The 24,192-nt window shown below is 34.6% G+C and overlaps 1 protein-coding gene across 11 annotated transcripts in view; it reads right to left on the reverse strand.

Moving 5' to 3' along the window:
* Window positions 1–24,192, reverse strand: part of ZZZ3 (zinc finger ZZ-type containing 3) — a 122,757-nt gene that overhangs the window by 17,838 nt on the left and 80,727 nt on the right. For 7 of the 11 annotated variants that reach the window (XM_073234158.1, XM_073234159.1, XM_073234156.1 and 4 more), the window contains one exon: window positions 9,988–10,056. The exons of the other annotated variants lie outside the window; for them this stretch is intronic. In XM_073234158.1, coding sequence (XP_073090259.1) covers window positions 9,988–10,056 — 69 coding nt within the window. The remainder of the gene's footprint in view (window positions 1–9,987; window positions 10,057–24,192) is intronic. 11 annotated transcript variants of the gene reach the window in all.

Below are 24,192 nucleotides of genomic sequence, written 5' to 3' on the forward strand. Positions count from 1 at the left end.
AACAATAAATAAAAACTGAGTTCAAGCCATGATCTACTATTAAATCACACAGTCGTTTTAAAGTTACCTGAAAGAGTTTAGTAAAACATATTACTGGGAATAAATGAGGTCTTCCTGAGTTATGAAGTACCTAGTCAGAAAATAACAGTTAGACAAAGCAAAGCCTTACTCCCCCATCTTACAGAAAATAAGAAAGCATCCTGAGTTTCCAAAAGAGTTATTAAGAAACTGCTAAATAAAAAGAAATTAATTCATACTGAGGGGCAATTGCCAGATTCAGCCCTTTGTTGTACTCCATTGGGAAATCTGAGGTACATTCTCTTGCCCAGAGTTACAAGAAACTGTCACGTAATTCAGACATGATCTTTGGTGGCATGATTCCCATTTGCTCTTTCTATTATACCTTCATTCTAAAGGAAGACTATTTTCCTATCAATTATTAAGTATTGAATATTTTTAAAGAAGAAAGACTTTAAAGATATTTTTTACTTCCTTGCCTACAAAGGTCCTTTTAGCATAGCTAACATATAATTTTATCCATACAATCTACTATTAGCCATTATCCTGAAATTTCACTATGATACATGGATGCTAATTCTCCGTATCTCTCTCCTTCAGTTCAAACTGTCCTGCCTCTCTGACTAATGTCTAAGTTCACATACATATACACATGTAAACACGTTAACCCAAAAGCTGAGTGCTCAAATACTTGAAGCAAAAGGAATCAAGAATGCACCTTTCCAAGTTCAGTTCAAAATAACTGATTAAGTCCTTAGAGTATTAGTAAAACAAAGTTTTTCTTAATGGATTCAAATAAATTTCATTCTGTTTCCCACTAGATTGTCAACTCCATATGGCAAACACATCTGAAAAGTTTAGTTTTGTTTACCCCGTGAGCAGCACACTTCCTAGCAGAGATGCTCAATAAATATTTTTTCAGTGAACAAATGAAAGGACTGGTGGTCTGTGCCATCAAAAAGTATACTGCATCTTTTTACAGAAGCAACCTAAGTGTCCATCAATAGATAAATGGATAAAGAAAATGTCATATATATATATATATATACAATGGAATATTATTCAGCCATAAAAAGAAAAGAAATCCTGCCATTTGCAACAACATGGATGGATCCAGAGGGTATTATGTTCAGTGAAATAAGCTAGGCAGAGAAAGACAAATACCGTATGACTTTACTTATTTGTGGAATATAAAAACAAAGCAAAACAGAAGGAACAAAACAGCAGAAGACCCACAGACACTGAGAAGTGACTAGTGGCTACCAAGGGGGAGAGGTTAGGGAGGAGGTTAAGGGGCACAATAATTTGCAATCACAATATAAGCTGGTCACAGGGACGGTAGTACATCACAGAGAATATAGTCACTGATTCTGTAACATCTATGTTGACAGACAGTAACTGCACTAGAGGAGGAGAGGATTTAATAATATGGGTAACTGCTGAATCATTGTGTTGTACCTTTGAAACCAATGTAAGATTGTATATCAGTGATACCTCAATTTAAAAAAATACTGTAAAAAAAAGGATATTGAATCTTTTAAGTTAAGAATTCAGCAAACTTTCAAGGTAAAACAAATTTCAAAGGTAAAACAATGCAATTTTAATGTTCACAGCCATGGCATTATTGCAACATGACATTTTCTATCAGAACACTTTCTCAGACCCCTAACACATATCTTCTTATTCTCCAGTCCTTATCAACTAATCTCTGATGAAATGTCTATAATAATTAAGGTAAAAACTGCTAACACTGAAGGGTAAGACTCTTCTCAAGCTACCGATACTTCATTTAAAAGTTAGAACTGAGTTGAAAAGCAAGGACTGTATGCTAAGTCATTCCCGGATAAGTTTCAGAGGTTAGTCTAAACACTTTTACTAAGCCTCCGCTTCCTTTGAGATGTATGAAGTTTATAAACCTTGACTGTGTTGTTTCTATCAGGTAGACTCACCGAGACTCAATCTTAGGGTGATGGTAGTGAGCTGAGTACTGGAACCTATCCTCTACAATAGTCTTAACTGCCATACTTCACCTCCAGAACTGCTACCCAATGAGCTGAATAACCTAAGACTTGTTATGGTAGCTCTATAATATCGACCAACCCGTTTTAAACAGGAGTTGTACACTTCTACATCAATGCAAACATGATTGTGAGTCTATTAAACTGCTGAAAGCACAGTAACAGTTAATAAGGAGCAAGTAAAAGTAGTTATGGAAAAAGAGAAAGAGGCTGAAAAAAGTGCCATAGTTACTGACACTGGGGAGAAAGGCCTCTATTTGAAGCCAATCAACTTTTACTGTATATAAGCTATTCTACAATAATTGTGACTTTAAAGAAGTAATTCCAACAGCGATCACACAGGAAGTATAACTCTTCAACCCCTATTTGCTTCTCTTTAATGAAGATAAAATGACTCTTGAAAGGCTTAGGATAATGTGGTAAAGACAAAGTCCAGAAATAAGTGAAAAGACTGTAAGAAAATAGTGAATTCAAATCTTCTAGCCCAGCTAATGTGAATTACTTCCTAGAGTACTCAGATTTTACTAGTAAGATTACCATATATATCCCTATGCAGAAATGGAAGGAATCCTAAGAAACTGGGGTGACATCATCTTAAAAAAAAAAACAAAATGACACAGACAAATCTATTTTCAACCCCATGCATTCACCCACTTACCTCCAAAAGCAAACTACTGAAAACTGCTCCAGGTAACAATCAAGGTAAGATTCATTTGCTCATTAATTCAATAATTATTTACTAAGAGAAGCACTATCCTAAAAACTATAGTAATTATCAAGGCAAATCAGGCACTGAGCTTACGTATAATAGCGGAGCTACAATTACACCAGATGGAGAAAATGAATTGGATGTGAGTGAATGGCACAGGCTTTAGCCACGTTGTTAGAGCCGGAGGATGGGCATGAGAGGGTCCACCATACTAATGTGTCTACTTTTCTCTATGTTTGAAAATCTCCACAGTGAATTAAAAAGAAAACTCCAACTTCAGTCCGAATTAATGGGGGAGGACCACTGTACTCCTCCTGGGCTGGTTGGATCACACCTGCTACTGTATTCAGCTCTGCCTGAGAGACACAAACAGGTTTATGAAGAGACAAAATGGATGAGAAACTATGTAATAAGAACAATAACGTCTAACATTTACTGAATATGTACCATATGCCAGACATTGTACTTTTAAGTGTAACCCATTATTCACAAATAAATTTATAAGCTAGGTACCAGTATCCTTATTTTAGAGATAAGGAAACCAAAGCATAGATTAAATAACTTGCCAAGACCATAAAAGCTATTTATTGTGGAGATGTGATATGAAGAATTATTAAAAACTGAAAATATTTAGACAAGAAATGAAAACCTCTAACAGAATATTTCACTCTTTATTTAACATGCAGCTATGTGGAAAAGGAAATAAACTTGTTTTATAGAGTACAAAGGGTCAAACCAGAATCAAATTATGATGAAGACACAATATGAAGAAAAACCTTGTCTCAGTTAAAACCAATAAAAGGTGGCAGGACAGCACCCAATCACCAAAGATTTCATACAGATATTTAAGAAATGTAGCAAGCACTAAAAATTCTAAACTCTTTAATTCTAGTAAAACATGTTGATATCACTTTTACTGCTCACTGAACCAAGAGAATAGAATGATTTTAAAATGTATATCCTTTGCATGGAAGCAAGTATAGTTATAGCTCTCCTACAAGGACAGCTTTGTATTAAATCAAAATTATTTGTTATCTGTTTCTAAGCTGAATCCAATGCTAAGAATGTTAAGCTTACCTATGGAAAAGAGTTGTTAATTTTATTTTGTTTCATGTCTTCATCTTTTACATTATGGAACTATATTTGTTGAAAATATACTCTTCAAGTCTATAAGTTACTTTTACTACCTTTCATTATCTAAGTCCTCTTGAATTCTTTGTTCACTTGGTGATTACAAAAACATTTATATGAAAGGGTATACAGGTAAAAATCCCGATGTCTGAGAGACAATACCAATCAGCAAGAAGTTTAGTTTTATTGTTCAATTTCTAGGCAGTAGGGGGAGGCAATAGAGGGAGAGACATAAACTCTGTATTGAAAATAATTTAAAATGCTCAATTAAAAGCTAATAAAGAAAAAAACATGTACTTGTTTATTTTAAAATCATGGAAGAACCATTAAGTTATAAAACTACTAAGACTTTTTTATTAACAAGCTAAAATCTAAGTGAAGGCATAAATTGGGAGCCAAGTGGAACACAAAACTGCTTTTTTCTGGAAGGCAGGTACTGAACCATGCAAGCTTGAGCTCAGTTTTCTGTACTTCAGTTGGCCAGAGAACAGAATGCCTATCTTGGTGGCTTTGTCTCCCAACAGGAAACCCTCTCCCATCAAGCTGGGACCCCCCCTCTTCACTATCATCCCAAAACAGAGTTGTACTGGGACTAAGCCAAAAAGCAGGTAAACATTTCAACCAAAAAGCTATTACCACAAGACAGTCCTTGTACATGTCTGCTGCCACAAATATTACGTGGGCAGCCTACCATGGAACTGAAGCTATGACTATAGTTCAAAGGAATGGTTCTGGACTGATACACATTCCTTTCTCCCACCAAGATATCCACAGAAGCAAATGCAATTTTCTCTGGAGGGATACATCTTTCATCCTAGGCCTCAAAGATAACCCATAAATAATTTTCCAAAGAAAGTGAACAGCTCTCACTTTGAAATTACCAAGCATACAAGAAAAGACACAAAGTATAAGAATAAAAGACAAGCTTGAAAATAGCTACAGGAAAAAAACTGAGTATGTAGCTCTGAAAGGAAAGCAAATTCAAATCTGTAAACTATAATTAAAACTAAAAGCTCAATGTGGACAAATTTGTACTTTTAAGAAAATATAAACTAAGCAAATTCAGAACAATCCTTCATTGAAGACAAACTGGGAAAAATTTTTCAAAGCTCTCAAAAGTATTAAGAAGCTAACAGAATCATGAGATATAACCAGGTCAGGATCCACAAGATGAAAACCAGAAAGTTAAAACCTATTTTGGGGCACTTTTGCCCTAGAGCAATTTACTGATCCAGCAGAGGAGACTGAAGAGCTGAATAGTGCTTTTAAAAGCTTAAAATGGTAAAGAAGCAAAGTTGGAGTCTAGGGCCTACCAAAGGTAGAGGTTCTGGGAAACCAATCTGTGCTTTGGCCTGGGATTCTGAAGGACTATGCCCTAGGAATAAGGGAGAACCAGAAGTAAACAGCCCTATCAGAGTGGACTAGAATATCTCAGTTTGTAATTAACTAGTAAGGCTGAAGATGCACATACAGCAAGACCTGGACATTCTGTATGTAGGTATGTAACCTCAAGAAACTCTTGAATATACACAGTAGCACATATTTACCACAGTTTTATTCAGGACACCAAACTAGGAACAATCCAGATGCCCATCTAAGCAGAATGGATAAACTGTGGTACAGGTAAACAATGGAATACTATACAACAATGAAAACAAACTACATCAATTTACATCAACACAGATGTTGTTTGTATTGATTGTCACAACACAGATATTGTCACAAACACAATGTATCACAAAAGAGTTCTGCAGTATGGTTCAAAAACTAAACTTTATTGTTTAGAGATACACACATAGGTGGTAAAACCTTTTAAAACATCAAAGACTGATTTTCACACCATCGAGATACTGGTTATCTACAAGAAAAGGGAAGGATATAACTGAGGAACTAGGTACAGGGGATTTCTGGAGTGCTATCAGTTTTGTATTTCTTAACCTGGATTGTGGTTAAACAATTATAGGCTGCTTGATTTCATATTTATACCTGTATATAAATTATTTCATTACTCTTATATGCATGAAATAAGACTGCATAATTTTTTTTTAAAGGGAAAGTTTTGTAGGAAGAAAATGTTACAGAGAGATTACTTCTACTCTTTTAGAACTTTTGAGTTTCACACAGAAGTCCTGGTTCAAGTCCTAGTTCTATCAGCAGCTAACTATGGGACCTTATTCAAGTCATTAAACCATTACCTGCCTAAGCTATAGAATGAGAAGAACAGATCAGGTATTTCAAAAGCTTTTTCAGTGACACATTCTAGGATTTTAAGATATTTGTTCTACTCCGGTCACTCATTACTACAGATTATTCCTGAGTTAACAATGGACTCAGTTTATACTGTATATATAAATATAACATTAAGTCACTGTTTTCTTCATAAAGAATCATATCAGAGACCTGGGTTTATCAGCTCTGCCCAGAGCAGGAAGTATGTCAAGTAACTGCTCTCAGAGAGTAAAGTATTTAAAAAGATCTATGGGATAAATTTCTCGTTCTTCACATTGTCTACTCATGATACATTAATGGCTTTTCTCACAGAAGTTAATTCCAAAAAGAAATTACCTGGAATATAATGGCAGTGGTCTATGAAGGGACTGGCTGTTCCCTAGATCACTGAATAGTATACTTACTAAAGGCAGGAATTTTTAGGTACACCTATTTCCTTAGTTCTTAAAATGTGTGTCTTATCTCATTTGTTATGTTGTGCAATCCTTGAGAGGAAAGCCATCTTTCCCTTCTTTAATACTGTGTCATAGCATATTAATGTTGAAGAGACACAGAAAGTGCTCACAAAGATGAAACCAAACAAAAACTACAAAAGAAAAGACGACTGGAATAGTTATGTGGATGGATGACTGTGCAGTGGTTAAGCAACTGTATACAGAGCCTTAATCCTTTTCAACACCTAAGACTTAGATGGATATGAAAGGCAAAGTTGGAGTCTAGGGCCTACCAAAGGTAGAGGTTACCACTTACCAAATGGATGACATGAAGCTGAGATAGCAAATACTATAGATGAAAAAAATCAGGATTAAAAAATAACAAGCAAGCTAGAACACTAGACAAGATGAAATTTAACCACATAAACAAAAAACCTGAAACTGAACTACAAAACAACCAGACAAGAATAGGATGGGCATGAACTTGCCTTAATAGGCACAAAACATTGTGAACCTCAGTTATGAGGTTCAAGTGTGAAGTGGCTGCTCAAAAAGACACAGTATTAGCTCAATCTTTTATGAACCTATTCAGACACTTAACCAAGCACTAGATCAATGTACAGAGTACTATATCACCCATTCTGAAGGATATGAGTATAATCAACATGTTTATATTACAGCCCTACATGTTGATCATCACAATTTTGATAAGAGGGTATTAATGTGCATATAGATAGTTGCTTACTTAGATACTGGGGAAAAAAGGTTATAAAGTTCCTAGTCAATTCCTAAAATTTACAAGAATTATAATGATTCATGTACTGTAAGAGAAAAACACATGTAGCAAAATTTGACTAACAATGATAAACACGTTATTATCAAAGTGATCATCCCTGGGAGACTAAAACAGTATTTCATATAAGAAGAACCAAGTTGAACTGTGAAAACCATGTGTGATATTTCCACATCAAAATACCACAAAAGGAAAAGCAAAAAGAGGTTAAGATATGTCAGGTAGAACAAACAGTGCAAGGAAAAGCACAGAGGCAGGTCAAGTGTGATTGATATAAGTTGAAAGAATAGTGATAGTATAAAGAAAGTATAGCCTGAGGGCAAGTTGAGAACACAAAGTAAGTCCTTAAATGACTTAAAAAGAGCTGTAGATCTAATGGGACCAAGAGATACAGGCTCTCATCCCTTCTGACAGTTGTGGTCAAGATTATCAAACCGATTAGCCTATCAGGCCTTCAGTTTCCTCCTCTGCAAAGTAACAGTCTCTAAAAACCACTTTCCATTTGCAGAATCCCCAGGAAGTACTGAGCATCTATATATATTTTTTAATTCCACAGATTATTCAGAAACATGTCCTGCATGAAGCACCACACTAACGGAAAAGGGAAAAACTGCAAGTTTTGAACAAAAATGATATAAGAAAATATTTGCATTTGGAAGACTAATATGATGGCAATGTATATGATAAAATTGAAAGAGATAAAAATGGCAATGGAAACCACATAGAAGGCTACGTACATGATGTATAAAATTACATTCTCAACATCATATTTAACACTGGAGTGTACCCAGAAGTTGGGTTCTGAAAAGCAGAAAAGTTAAAGGAACATAGCTGCCAGAAGAGATCATACTAAAACTTTTCAAGGTACGAGAGCCTGCTATGTAGAAAGGGAATAGACATAGTCAAAGTCACCCCGAAGTCAAACTCACATTAAGTATAAGTTCTAGGGAAAAATCTGAGGCTCAGTACAAGGAAAGATTTCAGAAAGGAGTATGTTCCCTGTCACTAGGTAAGTTTGAATAGATACTGAATGACCACCATCAAAGGATGCTGTAGATGTGTTATATTGGGTGGAAGTTTGAACGAGCCTTACATCAAGGTCATTCCAAGACCAAGATTCTAAGGATACTAGGAAAGATCATTTAAAAATAAATTTCTTCAGCCTGGAAAGGCTACATATTAGTGATTTCAATTGTATGGCATTTTATGAAAGAATAAAACTACAGAGATAGCAAAAAGATCAGTAGTTAACAGAAGCTGGGGGGAAAGGAGAAAGGTTGAATACAGAATGCAGTGTTTTTCTAATACCAGTAAAATTATTTTTCCTCTCCTGTAATGTTGGATGCATGACATTATATACATTTATCAAAACCCACAAAACTTTAAAGCATAAAGAATGAACCTTAATGTATGTGAATTTAAATTATTTAGAAGGTCAGGGGATCTTTAGGAGGAATGTAAACTGTGACACAAGGATCTAACTGTATTAGAAATGTGTGAAACCACCTCACTGAGGAAGGGAGGATAGGAAAAAGACTATGACCTAGGTAACTTTGGACATGAGCAGTATCTCTAGGATTAAAGGCAAAAGGAACTGTACATAGGACTGGATGCTTGTTGACACAGTTATTTCCAGTGGGAGTAACTATTAACAATTATAGTACTGCTATACATATATAATGGAATTAAACAACTGAATAAATAGGAGATGACTGGCCAAGTTTGCCAGTGCTTGAGTGGAAATTTACAAATAAGCAAAGGGAGGAGGCTAGGTTGAGTCAAAACGTGAACTCGTTTAGTTTGGTGTATATATATATATATATGATTACATAGAGAAATATTTGTAGATATAAATACAGGGCAGTATACACACATATATTTTTCTGCTTTATCAGCTGAGACAGCTACATAAAAGCAGCAACACCCCACATAACAATGAGCAAACTTAACACCCAAATCACTGGTTTCTAACACTGTTCTCCAATAAAAGGAACCAAGGTTCTGGGGGAGAGAGCTGATTCTAGGTCTGGGGCAGGAAATACACAAGATGAATCTGGAGCATTCTAAGGTGCCAGAAAGTAAAAAAAGTGTTCAACACACACACACACACCCCAAACTACACCACCTTAATGGGACATAGGACCCAACATTTCCCAATGGCCAAATTGGAACAATTTGAGAAAAAAAAAAAAAAAAGTACTAAATTAAACCCAAGTTACAAAAATAAATGAGTCCATACTTATATAAATGATTGAAAGAAAGAAAAGGGGAAAGAAAAGAAAGGATAGAAACAAACCAAGCCTCCTATGTAGAATTCCAAATAATTTATGTAGATACTCTGCTTCAAGGAGGAAGAACATAATTCCTCACTCCTTAAGCGTGTGCTGTACATAAGGACTTCCTTCCAAAGATACAGTATGGAAAGGGGGAGGAAAATAGACTAATACAGTGAAGAAACCTTACAAATACTAATTCAGCCAGGCATTCAAGTCAACATCAATAGTAATAAATCATATTAATAGTATATACTTTTGGTATGATGTGATAAAATAGCACTTTACTTCTGTGTTCTTCCTCCCAAAAACCTACAACCCCACTCTCATCATGAGGAAAACACCAGACAAATTACAATAGAGAGAAATCTATAATACTGACCAGTACCCCTCAAAACTGTCCAGGTCATCAACAAGGAAAGTCTGAGAAATTGCCACAGCCAAGAGAAGCCTAAAGAGACATAAAAACTACATGTCATGTGGTACCCTAGATGGGGCTGCAAAACAGAAAAAAGATATTAGGTAAAAACTAAAGAACTTTAAATAAAGTAGAGACTTTAGTTAATAATAATGTATTAGTATTGGTTAATTATAATAGATGTATCATACTAATGTAAGATTATTAATATTTAATGTCACTACTGTGCTGAAGCACTAAATTTAGAAGACTAGAATGGTGTTTACTTGCTTAAGATGTATAAAGGTAGTAAGTAGGTCTGGAGATCAGATTTATTTCACAAAGGCTCTAGCAATTATAACTCTTAAGCAGAACAGAGGCATCTAAAAAGGTGTTTTGAGAGACTGATGTAGTAGCCCCTATAGTACCTAGTAAATGGACAAAAAAAAAAATGCTTCAAGGGCCTACAAAGTCAACTTCTAATAAAACAACTAAGGTAAAAGACATTCCACTGGATTTCATACAAGGAGATCACCAGTAAATCACTTCAATAGAGTGACGGAGGTAGAAGCCACATGTCAAAACTTAAGGAGTAAAAGATGAGGGAGAAGAAATAGAAAGTAGAATCTATCCAAGAAATTCACCTGTGAGGAGAGAAGTAGGGTAGTAGTTAGAAAAGTATATGAGATATGAACATATGGTTTTTATACCAGGAAAGACATAAGCACGTTTAAATGCTGACAGAAGAGGGCCTACTGGAAAGGCTGATTCTGAAAAATCATTCCAGAGCAATAACAAACTGAGCCAAGGTCCCTAACAGGAAACAGGAAGTGATGGGACCCAATTTGCTGACAGAAGGCTTAGCTTCAAGCAGGAAAAAGGGACCCCTTCAGTCACTTATTCAAAAATGTCTCATTTTCACCAGCATCACCAGCATCATTTTGTATTGAAAATTTAGTACTTCTAAGATAGTGTGCTAAGCCCTTTGCAACCACCAGCAGCCCTATGCGTATGATTACTCTCTTTTTATAGATGAAGAGACAAGGAGGTTAAGTAACTTGCCCAAGATTTCAAGGGTGGATTTGAACCCAAATAAGCTTCTCTGATTCCCAAGAGCATAATCAATGTTATACTCTTACTCAAAAACTATCTATTCTTTTCTGTATGTGTTTGCCAATTATCAGTCACCCATCTATCCTGTACCAATTAATGGAGAAGGAAAATAAAAGGAAAGGCATACATAAATACTCTGCAATCACATCTCAAGTGTTATGGAAAGTACCAGCTTCATAAACACCCTCAAGATCCCAAATAATTAACAGAGACTCTGCAGACATAAGAAAAAAGTCCATGGAGAAAGGAAGCAAAATACTTGGAAGAACTGAAAGCCAAGACTGTGTGACAAAAATACAAATAGGGTTGTGGTTTAAAATGTGTCTCCTTAAACTCCTTGGGAAAAGGAACCAAATCTTACTCATCTTTATGGTGTCTAAGACTATGCCAAAGTTTACAGTAAGCACTCAACAGATGTTTGTAGAACTGATTTAAGTCAGAGTAAAGCAACAGCAGCCCAGAGTACATGTTTGTTGATAGATAAAATTAATTTTAAAGGATCTATAGTACTGAAGCACCAGCTTTAAGTAAAGGTACCCTAGCGCTGAATACTTGGGATCCCTAAGTCACAGTCCCAGTGACCAACTAGGATTTCACTTACACTTAATAAGCCAAAATACAGGTCATATACAATTTTTTTTTAGATTTACATCCATGATTAAAAAGATACTGTGATTTTTCACTCTATCTTAAAGGCAGTTTTAAATTAATTAGTTAAATCCAGACTCTGAACATAAATAAAAATTACTGTGTCTGTAACAGTTACCAAAGGGAAAGGGACTGAGGAGGATGGGTGGGAAGGGAGGGGATACGGGCAGGGAAAAAGAAAGGGGGAATTACGATTAGCATGTGCAGTGGGGGGGGGGGGCACGGAGAGGGCTGTACAACACAGAGAAGAAGAGTAGGGATTCTGCAGCATCTTACTACACTGATGGACAGTGACTGTAATGGGGCTTGTGGGGGGGACTTGGTGAAGGGGGGAGCCTAGTAAACATAATGTTCTTATTGTAGATTAATGATACCAAAAAAAAAATTACTATGTCTAGAAATGAAAAAACAGTAATTTCTCAAAATTACAACTGCTATTTCTTCAAAAGTCTGCCAATTCAAGTTTCTGTTAGGCTATTAAGACACTAGGAAAATCGTATTTTTAAGAATAATACCTATTTCCAAATTATCACAAAATCTATGTGGGTTTGCATTTTTATTACAGTCTCAAATGGTACTGTGTGTTAGCTGAATTCCTCTAGAAAGCTGAAAGATTTCAAGTTTCTTAAAATCAAAGAAATGATGGAAGCTGTCCTGTGTCTCAAGGACCTATCTCTGCTTTGTCACATCTTTCTCCCAATACCACCTTCTTTCAAACAAAGTGAAAATGGTAATTCCCTTTCATCCCATAAAACATAGGGTCATGGGAATCTCTTAAAAGTGATAGAAAAAATTTATAAAGACAAATTTTCTAAACGTGGTCTAAGGATCACCAGCGTCCATATTCCCTAGATGAATATGAAAAATCCAGGTACCTAGTTCCTGTCCCAAATATACTAAAACAATCTTTGAATGTAGGCCCAGGAATCTTCATATGTGCCAGACATACTCGAAACAAGACAAGGTAATTCTATACAAAGTTTATGAACCATTGTTTCAAAGAGCTTCTTCTAAAAAAAAGGATAATATTTCAAATGTAGGATCTTATTATAAACACCCTAAAAACAAAAAAATATACTAAGCACCAAAATCCTCTAAGTCACCCAAAATATGAAATATCAATGCAATTATGTAAGTACTTCCAGTTCCCCTCAACTTAAGTTGTAAAACATTCACAAAATAACTAATTAAATGTAAACTACATAAGATTCTCAAAAAGAACCAGTTTACAGTCCTAGCCCCTTACTAAATTTCACAAGTCAGAATACTAAGTCTATAATACATTTCAGAACACAAAAGGCTTTAAGGATCATTTTGAGACTAATAAAAAGTTAGTTACCAACAAAGTGCCTGATATTGTATATTTTTTCCTCAAACTCATTTATGGTGGATTAATTTAACCAAAATGGTTATTTATGAGATCTGAGGTTTTCATTTTTCAATACTAGACTCTGAACAAGGAGGGGAAAAACCCTGATAATCTTAGTAAACACTTTTTATTACCTGATTATTTTTCCTAAGTGTTTATCATCATTTCACACTGACCTTCAAGTGACGATGACATCTAACACTTTATATTTGTTTTACAAAAGAAAACTTCCCAGAAAAAGAAATAAACCTGAGTCTTATACATCCAAAAATATAAATGACCTTGCAGTAATAATCTATTCATATATTCCCAGCAACTAGCTCTCTACCAGCATGAAGAAGGCATTCAGTAGATACTTGCTGAATAAATAGCAGCTGACACAAATCTATCTCACAGATGGATTAAATTATTTAAAATTCTTAGAAGCTCTGTATTTCAAATGTTTTAAGTAATCAAAATATTTGAGAATAAACTACTCTATATAATTAGCCTTTGATAAAGTTAAAAATAATCACTAACCAAAAAATTTAAGTTGCTTTTATGAAATACATTACTGTTTGGCACATATGAAGATTTACATATATGAAGAGTAAAGGAAACTGTAGCTGATAATTTACAGACATTTATTAGTCTCCAAAATATAAGACCAAATTAATAAAAATATTATGAAAGTTCAACATATTTCTGTAAAGCTACTTCTTACATATGCTATTTGAACTGATCCTTTAAAAATATACGTTGCCTGACATCTAATGGCTTATAAATAATTAAGAATCTCTTATCATGGTTGTAGACAATAGCTATGCTTGATAAACGTCAGAAGATGTCTTATTAAATACCAAAATTAAAGATCAGCATTCACTTTTAAAGGGTCAAAGAGAAAAAAGGAAAATACATATTCAAAGTTTAAAAGTTTTCCCCTAAAAAAAATTGTTTATAAAAAAATGTTTAATTGAAAAACCAATCTGAAATTTCCCTTCTTACTTCAGGTTGAATCATTAAAAACACAACAGAAATCTAGTGCTAGCATTAAAAACTTGGGATGGGTTCTAAAACTGTTCTAGAAATAGCAATGGTTTTAAAATATGGCTCAACAACAGAATCCCTTGGAGAGCTTTTTAAAAAGAGAAGGAGATGACTGAGACTCTACAGGATAATTAAAAATCACAATTTCTAGGGCAAGGCTAGGCATTCATGTATTTTTAAAATACCATAAGTGATTCTAATGCGCAGCTACATTTGAGAACCACTATGCTATTATCAATCCTAAAAAGAAATGAAGATTCATTAGTAATTACCAATTTTAGAAATGAAACTGCTATTCACACTTGAGTTGAATGAATGAAACAAATATAACTAAGGGGCAAAGATAATGTATAACTACAATAGAATTTTAAAAAATTATTTGTAAGCTAAATTTTTTAATCTCCAAAAATCAAGAAAGCAAACGGTCTGTGTCATGTATCCGAAGTAGTATTTCTAGTAAGCTATGTGACAACAGGCAATTGAATATCCACTTATGTTCTACACCCATTCCCTGGGTCTAACTTTGCTATTTGCTTTTTGAATGTAAAAATTTATTTGAATTGAGGCTTACTACATCTCAAAAGATTTCAATCAGTATTTGATAGTAACAGCGCTCACTCTTTTTAAACTTAAACATGTTCCTATGCCATTAAGATTGTTTCTGATAAAAGAAATTTTAAAGAATGCTTGTCTCTGTTCATAGACCAGGTCTTCTCCATTTAAATAACATACACATAATTTTTTTAAAAATTAAAAGCATATCACAAATACCTAGGGTGCCTAAATGGTTTTCTTGGCTTCACTGGAGATGGATGGTAATTATAGATTTGCTTTGTTTATGTCACCGTATTCCTATTATGTTAATATGTGTGTGCAAATTAGTTAGTAGTTTAAAACCCATACATACTTAAGGTACTATACAAGAAGATATGTCAAAGAAATAATCAATCCTCCCATGTTTCCTTCATATGCTACATCTATAGCTTTTCTTCTTCCTTCCTAATTACAACCCTTAAATAGAATTCGTGCCTCATATCGAATTTACCGAGTATCATAATTCCTCCAGGTGGTAAAGATACCTCGAGACAAGTGCTGGGCATAGAAGCCACAGGGCATAAATCTGCAAAGAAGTAAAAAGCTAACCTTTGCAAACAATATGGCTTCTCTCTCACTTACCAACTTTACATTTCCCTATATGGCCCTGGAAGATGACTGGTTAGCCAGAGATGGGTAAGATTCCTCAAGGGAGGAACAACCTAAGACAGGCACAGTCGCAGGGGGGCCATCAGGTGAGAATTTGGGGATCAACAGAGGTGAGGCTCAGAACCTCACCCCCCCTGCTTTGAGAGAAATCTTCTGCATCCGTGGATGTCTTGATGCCCTTGTCTAGCCTGGATTAATACTTAGTCCATAGGCACACACCTGATCATCTGATCATCTACATTTGCCTTCTTACAGCACTAAACTATGTTTTCTACCTTTATCTTGCATCTACCTACCACTTCAGCATTTTATTAAAAATAAAAATAATAATAAAAGTAGGAGAAATGTGGGATCAACATATAAATCAAGTACAAAAATCAAACGAATATTCATATTTGACCTGATTGTTTATAGGTCATATTGCATGATCAAAACCGAAAGTTTCTGTGATGAATGCCCTTGTACTGTTCACCCTGTAAGAATTTATTCACTATGTAAGAATTCGTTCACCATGTAAGAACTTGTTCGTTATGCTTCAGAAGATTGGAGACGGACGAGAATTAGGCTTGAGATGGATTAATGATTGTACATTGAGCGTTGACCCCCCTATACTGAATTTTATTGTTGTTAACAACCATTTGATCAATAAATATGAGAGATGCCCTCTCAAAAAAAAAAAAAAAATTAAAAGCATAAAAGAAAATTTTCACTTATATGGCTATGACTTAAAAAATCCTAAAGGCAAAATATAACCTGGTTAGAGAAAATTAGCCTGCATATTAAAAATAGAAACATCATTTACTTTTCATAGCTAAGAAAAAAAGAAATTTATCCATGCCAAAAAAATCAGTATTTACAGTGTGTCCTCTTATGAACTATTTGAAGCACCTGATGATCTTTACTTTTTTCACTTCTTTAGGTTGTAGGTAGTACATTTTACCTTCAGTAAATCATTAAAACAAAATTTAGTTGCTGTTAACATTGCTTATTAGTACTAAACACAAAATCTCTAACATATAAAAGCATGTAAAGATAACTCTTCCAACTCCAAAGAAATGTTAGTATAATGGGGATTTCTCTTAAACAGAAGCTTATTTTCACTTGCATTTAGCTGAGTTATACTTTTAAATCCAAACTACAGGACTTATGAGACCAGGTCTTAAATAATATAACAAATATCTTGATTTTATTATAATCAAGAAATAAAATTCCTTTTTTCCACTGCTATTCCACTCCTTAAAGAGAAAAAAAAAAGAACTATTTTTAAATCCTGCTTCTCAGCTGTGTATTGTTAGTTTTTCTTAGTATGTGTAGGAGTGGGTGGAGACTGAGAAGCCACAGTTGGTTCACCTCTAGTGTTGCTATTCAGGTATAACAGAGAATAAATAAAGAGGCTTTTTAAAGAAGGAAAATAAATAAAGACATTAGTGAAGGACCTTTCTCTTTCCTCCTGTTCTTCATTCCTTGCCATACTTCTGACCTCACATGAACACATACCAAGAGTAATATTCTAGTCTGATATACCAAAGAGGGTTATGTCCTACAAACTGACTGCTCACTTCTCTACTGAATACACACTAAAATTTTTTTACTTGAAAACTAGGACCTCTTTCAATACATTCTATAATACACTTTTAACATAAAAAATTTCAAAGGATCCTTAGGTTGAATACCACAATAACTCAACAAATACAAAAGAGGCAGTTAAGTCTCTGCAGTGCCAACCCTGATATATATAGTCTGCAGAACACCTTTTTAAAAATAGAGCAAGTCCTACCAAAAAAAACAGCTATAAACAATAAATAGAAAATTATGCTAAAATCTTATGGTAATACACATACCAATTAATGATATTGGCCCTAATATATATAAAATATTTTTTCAATGCATTTTTTAAACATACATAGATTGCTACCAAGTAAGACTTAACCGCGACTCAATTATTTAGCTATGTGAATGTTTCTGACAACAGCTTATCAAGACATATCTAATGCTATAAAGAGATAGAACTAACAGTTACCACAGGGAAAGGGACTGGGGAGGATGGGTGGGAAGGGAGGGAGAAGGAGGGGTGAAGAAAGGGGGCCTTACGATTAGCATGTATAATGTGGGAGGGGGCACAGGGAAAAGGCAGTGCAACAAAGAAGACAAGTAGTGCTTTTACAGCATCTTACTACGCTGATGGACAGTGACTAATGGGGTATGTGGGGGGCACTAGGTGAAGGGGGGAGTCTAGTAAACATAATGTTCCTCATGTAATTGTAGATTAATGATACCAAAATTTAAAAAAAAAATAACAATTGAGCAAACTCCAAATATGTGTCATTCTACATGGCCTTAGCACTTTCTAAATATACGTATTTTAAAATAAGGGACAGATTTTGTAGCCGAAGAGGTTTTGCTATTTTAGTGTTGGTTTCTGTTTTCTTGCTATCCGAACAGTTCACAAAGCAAACAAATACAGCCAGAAGACAAACTTGGCTTATGTCACAACAGGGCATATACCTGTCTGGCCTTTCCAATAGGATAATTACTTCAAGTCTGGGAATTACAATAATATAAAGGCTGGAACAATGGCTCAGTAATAAGAGGATGAAAGCAGGCTATTCCTTCCTAGAGTATTAACCATGTATTTAAGAGCACTGTGGTCTCTATAGTGAGATTATTGAAAGATAAAGAAGCTTCACCCAAGCTAAATGTTTTACCAATTTGCTGACTGTGTTCCAAGAGAGTTCTATAGGGGTACATATACAGAACACACTATCAGAACCCTACAACAAGTAAGTGAACTGGTGGACCAAATTTTAACATGTTAGAACTTCCACAATGCTTACACAGCTATTCTCAGCAAGTGGAGGTTCATATGAAACACTTTTCCTTAAGGGAATGATAAGAATTGCTTGGGAACAGTTGGTATTTATTTAAAATTAGTATTTGACCATGAACGTCAATCATCAGCAAGCTGAGGCATATTAAACATGCCTCTGCCATCAAAATACTCCACCACCATGTCAGATTTAGTCAATGAGCTTGCTTTATAACTATAGTAAGTTAATTAGATATATCCTGTGGATCAACCAAAAAAGATAGACAGCAAAAATACCGCCCATTATTTCCTTAATTTCATTAAGAAATAGAGTCTCACGCCAAAATGGGTAACATTTCTGTATGAACCTGCTACCCCAGTTAAGAAAAACCATTTCCAATCACCAATTTCCAATATTTTCCTTTTAAAAGATAATGGAATACCAATGCTGTAAGTAAACTCAAGAGAAACCCATCATCTTAAATCAAACTAACAGTTGGAAGGCATCAAAACAGCCTGTCTTCTGGCAGCCTGACGGCCTGACATTTTTGAAATATCTGTCTTAAAAACAACAAAGTTTATTATTGTTAAGGCTTCTTACTGATTTTTCTCAGTTTTAGAAAATACATTACCAAATTGGTATTTATCAAAACAGCATATATATTCCAATAAGCTTTCTCGGTGCTAAGAGGATAAGAAAATTCAAGATACAATGAGAAGAGAGCATGGAATACAAAAACACTGTCCTGAAAAGTATCCATAACTATGAAATCATGCAATTACTGTCATGTCATCTCTGTAAGATCAAAATAAAGAATTATGTGAATGATTAAAAAAAAAGAGAGAGAATACATGCTCAGGAGAAAAATATTAAGCCAAATTAACAAAATAGCAACTACAGGTGCCACAGAATCACAGGATAGTAAAGTTAGGAGGTACCACCTCAAAGATAAACACAACCTTTTCATCTCACAATTGAAGAAAATGAAAGTTTAAAGAGATTAAGCAACTTCATGATTAGGCATCTAAGGGTTGAGACTTACGCTAGTATCTCCTGACATCTTAGAGCTCTTTCCTCCTTAGCACAACATAAAAAAACCACGATTTTATGTTTTAATTTTGTTTGGGGGGGGTGGGGTTAAAATTCTTTTTCAAATCCTTTATAGTATCTTTATAAGAATAAATTGTTTTTATTTTTGAGTATTTTCTAGTTAAATAATACAAACACAGTAAAGTCCCCATACTTCCAACATCATAAACACAGCATTATTTTTTAAATCTTTTGAGAAAAATTAAGTTTACTAGGATATTATATACTAACTCAAAACACAGGGGAATATGTTATTGAGAAATTTCTTGTTACCACGATAAACACCTTACTATTCTAAATGAAGCTTCAGCTTTGAACAGATTTCTCTGCTTTAAAAAATTCTCTGCTTTAAAAATTACTAACATTTTCCTGAAGAAGCACTCCTCAATGCCTTTAAAATTATTTTCTTAACAAAACACTTTAGAAAACATCTACTACATGAAATAAAATGTCTTAGGAAACAACTACTACAGGAAATAAAACATCAAGTATGGCAAATATTTCCATATGGTCCAGGTCTCTGCTATATATACATTAAAAATACAGGTGTGCCACCACACATCTAGTAGATTGGTAAAATCCAAAAACTTACCAGTACCAAATACTGATGACGAGGAGCAACAGGAACTCTCACTCTCTGTGAATGGGAATGCAAAAGGGTATAGCTACTTTGGAAGACAGTTTGGCAGTTTCTTAAGAGAACTAAATATAGTCTTACCATAAGATACAGCAAGTACACATTTAAGTATTTTCCCAACTGACTTGAAAACTTTACATCCACACAAAACCTGCACGCAAATGTTTATTAGCAGTTTTATTCACAATAACCAAAATCTGGAACAAAGATGCCTTCAACAGAAAAATGGATGAGCAAACTGTGTCACATCATAAAAAGGAATACTATTCAGAAATAAAAGGAAATGAGTAATCATACCACAAGAAGATATGGATGAACCTTAAGTGCATAATGATCAGTGTAAGAAGCCAGGCCGAATAAGCTTCACAACATGTGATATTCTGGAATAGGCAAAACGGTGGAGACAGTAAAAACATCACTGGTTCCCAAAAGTTCAGGAAGAGAGAAAGGGGATGGAATAGGTAAAGGAAGCCAGAGATTTTTAGAGCAGTAAACTATTCTGCAGAACACTGTAGTGGTGGACACTTGATATTATGCTTTTGTTAAAACCCATGTATGACTTTACAGTATAAAGAATAAGCTTTAATGTATACAAATATTTTAAGATCGTTTAGGGAGGTCAGGAATGCAAACTGTGACAGAAGGATCTAACTGTATGACAAATATACAAATCTCACTGAAGGGAGAAGGAAAACATCCCAGTCCAGGTAACTTTAGAACTGAGTATTATCTGTAAAAGTAAAAGGACTTGCACAGAAGAACTATATTCTAGTTGAGAGTTACTTCCCATTGGAATATAGGTAAGCAATTCTGATACTATATATATATACAAAAACTGAAAAATTAAGTAAATGTATGGCAAATGGAGAGAGCCAAGTTTGGCATCATTGAAGTGGCAACAAGCAAGGCAAAGTGGCTAGAATGATCCACGCGGTAGTATAATGGATTAGAGGCTGAGTCAAAATATGAACTCACTTTCAGCCTAGGATAAAGATAATTAGATATAGATTTATAGGTATGTGTATATACGTTAATATACACACATATATACTCTTGCTCTGTCAACATACATAACACCCACATATTGTTTCCAAGTACCATTTCCCATTTCCCATAAGGGTACTGGGGTTCCTTGCAGAGAGGGCTGAGTCTAGAACTGGAGCAGAAAATATGTAAGATGAGCCTGGAGTGTTCTAATAGTACAGAAAGTAAGAAAGTACTCAAAAAACAAACAAATGCAACAAAATACACTTTGATGGAACACAGAAGCCACAAGAAAAGTTCCCAATGACCAAAGCTGGAACAATTTAAGCAAAAAAGTAAAGTACTCAATTATAACCCAAAGTATAAAAATAAATATTGTAAGCCCATATTTATATAAATGACTGAATGAGTAAAACAGAAGTCTCCCAGGCAGAATTCTAAATAACGTATATAGATATTCTGTCCTCAAGTATGTGCTATACATAGTGAATCCTTTCCAAAGAATATAATATGCAAAGTGAGAGAACAGTAACTTCACAAACTTAACAAACTTCACAAATAGTTCCTCAGCCAAGTGATCAAGTCAGCATCAAAAGTAATAAATCATATTAATAGTATACCCTTGGCATGACATGATAAAAATGGCACTTTACCTCTGTGTTCTTCCTCCCCAAAACCCACAATTCCAGCCTCATCATGAGGAAAACATCAGACAAATTCCAATAGAGAGAAATCTGTAATACCTGACCAGTACCCCTCAAAACTGCCCAGGTCATCAACAAGGCAAGTCTGAGAAACTGCCACAGCCACGATAAGCCTAAGGGGACATAAAAACTAAATGTAATGTTGTATCTCAGATGGTATTCTGGAACAGAAGAACGTTAGATAAAAAAAATTAAGGAATTCTGAATAAATTTGGACTTTATTACATCATATACATATTAGTTAATTAGGACATTATATATGGGAATAAGGTATCAGTGTATTAATTATAACAAATATATTAAGGTAAGATGCTAATAGGGGAAACTGGGTACAGGGTATATGGGAATTTTTTGTATATTTCCTCTTCTTAATTTTCTATAAACCTAAACTGTACTAAAAAATAAAATCCTTTAAAAAAATATAGGAGTGTTTTATAGTTACCTCACTGGGTAGTGAAATTTGACTAACATACCCTCAGGATATGAGGCAAACCAAAATAATAATAATAAATGCTATTATTATTTTTAACTTTTATAAGGAATCAAGAGTAAAAATACCTAACCTGAGAGTTAGAAAACACGGAACAAATAGCAGCTCTGCCACTAATCTTGAAATCTTGAACATGACTCATCTTTTCTGGTCTTGGTTTTTACACCTCTAAGTTGAGAGGTATAAAACAGCCTGTTAAGCTATTATCATTACACCAATTATAAAGTGTTAGAGTAAATCCGTTTATCCAGTAGGTCCTAAGAGTGAACCAAGAATTTTGCTGTACCTCTAATTCAAAGAGAAAGTAAAAGCCAGGACAAATTACATGGACAATTAGCCTAATAGCTCTACCACTCTGGCTCATTTTACAGTCAACTAACCGGTCAACAATAGAATCTGATCTAAAACAACAGTCTATAATGGCATATTCTGACAGCCTACACTACCCAAGAGCAGAAGGCATACTTGCAGAAACAACAGGCCAAGGCCAACTTCACTTTCTCACCCCAACCCTCAGTAACTTCACCCTGACCACTGATAATTTTGCCAGGACAGAAACCTAAACAAAGACAGTCTATCTACCAAATGGTGAAGAACCAAGTTCTCTTTAGAGAATGTGAAGAGGCTCTGGAGAAGAAAGGTCATATACAGGAACTGGGACAAGGAATTGCCATCCACAAAACTGACATTATGGGGGATGGGTGTGAGTGTGTGTGTGAGTGTGTGAGTGTGTGTGTGTGTGCAGAAAACTAAAAAGAAGAAAAAAACAGTGTGCAGTGCACAAAGAAGCAGAGGTAAAATAGTATAATCTTGAATATTAAAAGGTTACAATTTCATGAGACCTGGCTAGACTTCATTTCCTGACTTTGGATATTCAGATTCTCTACAATTTATTTAAAATAAGCTTTTTAAAAAAAAGATTGGCATACTTCTAACAGGTTTCTGATTCCTGCAATGAAACCTCTGACTAAAGCAAGCTCTGACTACTTTTGACTATTTACTTCATTTGCCACTTTTAAATAACTTAGAGAGGCTCCTTACTAGTTACTGGATTTAAATACATTCTATTCAAGTGCATGTCTTGTATTCAAACTGAGTATTTTTTTAAGTACCACATAAAGACTTTCACAGGGCATTTTTAGAAGAATGTGTATTTGTTTTTAATCTACATTTTTATAGCCTTCAAAAAATGCTTTTTCCTCCTCCTTAAACACTCCAAATTTCTCGTGGTAGTAAACCTTAAAAGATGACCTTTTGCCTTGTTCCTAGAACCTGTTTTTCTAAGAATTTCAACAGAATTCTTGAGTTTTCCCTCTTAAAATAGGAAGCTGGATGTAAATGGATTATGGTCCATATTACAAGAAATGCACAATCACCCAGGAAAAATCCTGACCACTAGTCATATCAAGATTTACATGTTTTCCCTAAAGTTTTAGATTATCCTAAGAAAGAATGTACTGTAACATTTTTAAAAGTTCACCTTCTATCCTGGAATTGAAAATACCTGAAAGTTTCATGTAATAGAGACAAGCTAGTAATTTCTAGTTATAAACTAATACTCTAACAGGTAACACACCTCAAATACAGCTAAACTATGTAGCTATCTGTGTACACAATAATTTCACAATAACTTCAAAAACACAGGACATGTCTTATCATTTTTAATTATTTCTAGCTTTTACTCAAAATGAGTTTATACAGAGGAAGCTGAGTAACATCCTCTATTGAAAATCCTCCTCCTTTAAATAACAGGACAGATGCACATAATAGACAGGGACACACATTTACTTTGAAGTGCTTCAATTCAGTAAAGACAACCCTAACCAAATGCTTACTATTGTATGCTTTCTAAAGCCTACTGGCAAATTCTAAACATGCATTTGAAACCACATAAAATTATACCAAACTTGTAAATATGTTTTATAAAATAATGACTTCCTCTCTTTGGGGGTCTAGTAGTAACAACTGAGCTTACAGTTTTTATACAGTCATGTAAAAACATTATTTTACCACCCAGTAATGTGTTCAGACAAGCATTCCTGATCATAGGACCCACCCTCTGCCCTGATCCCTTTCACCCACCAATTCCTGAGTTTAGTGAACTGTGTGAATGATCATGT

The sequence above is a fragment of the Manis javanica genome, chromosome 4 (genome assembly GCF_040802235.1).
Source record: "Manis javanica isolate MJ-LG chromosome 4, MJ_LKY, whole genome shotgun sequence".
Classification (NCBI taxonomy): domain Eukaryota; kingdom Metazoa; phylum Chordata; class Mammalia; order Pholidota; family Manidae; genus Manis; species Manis javanica.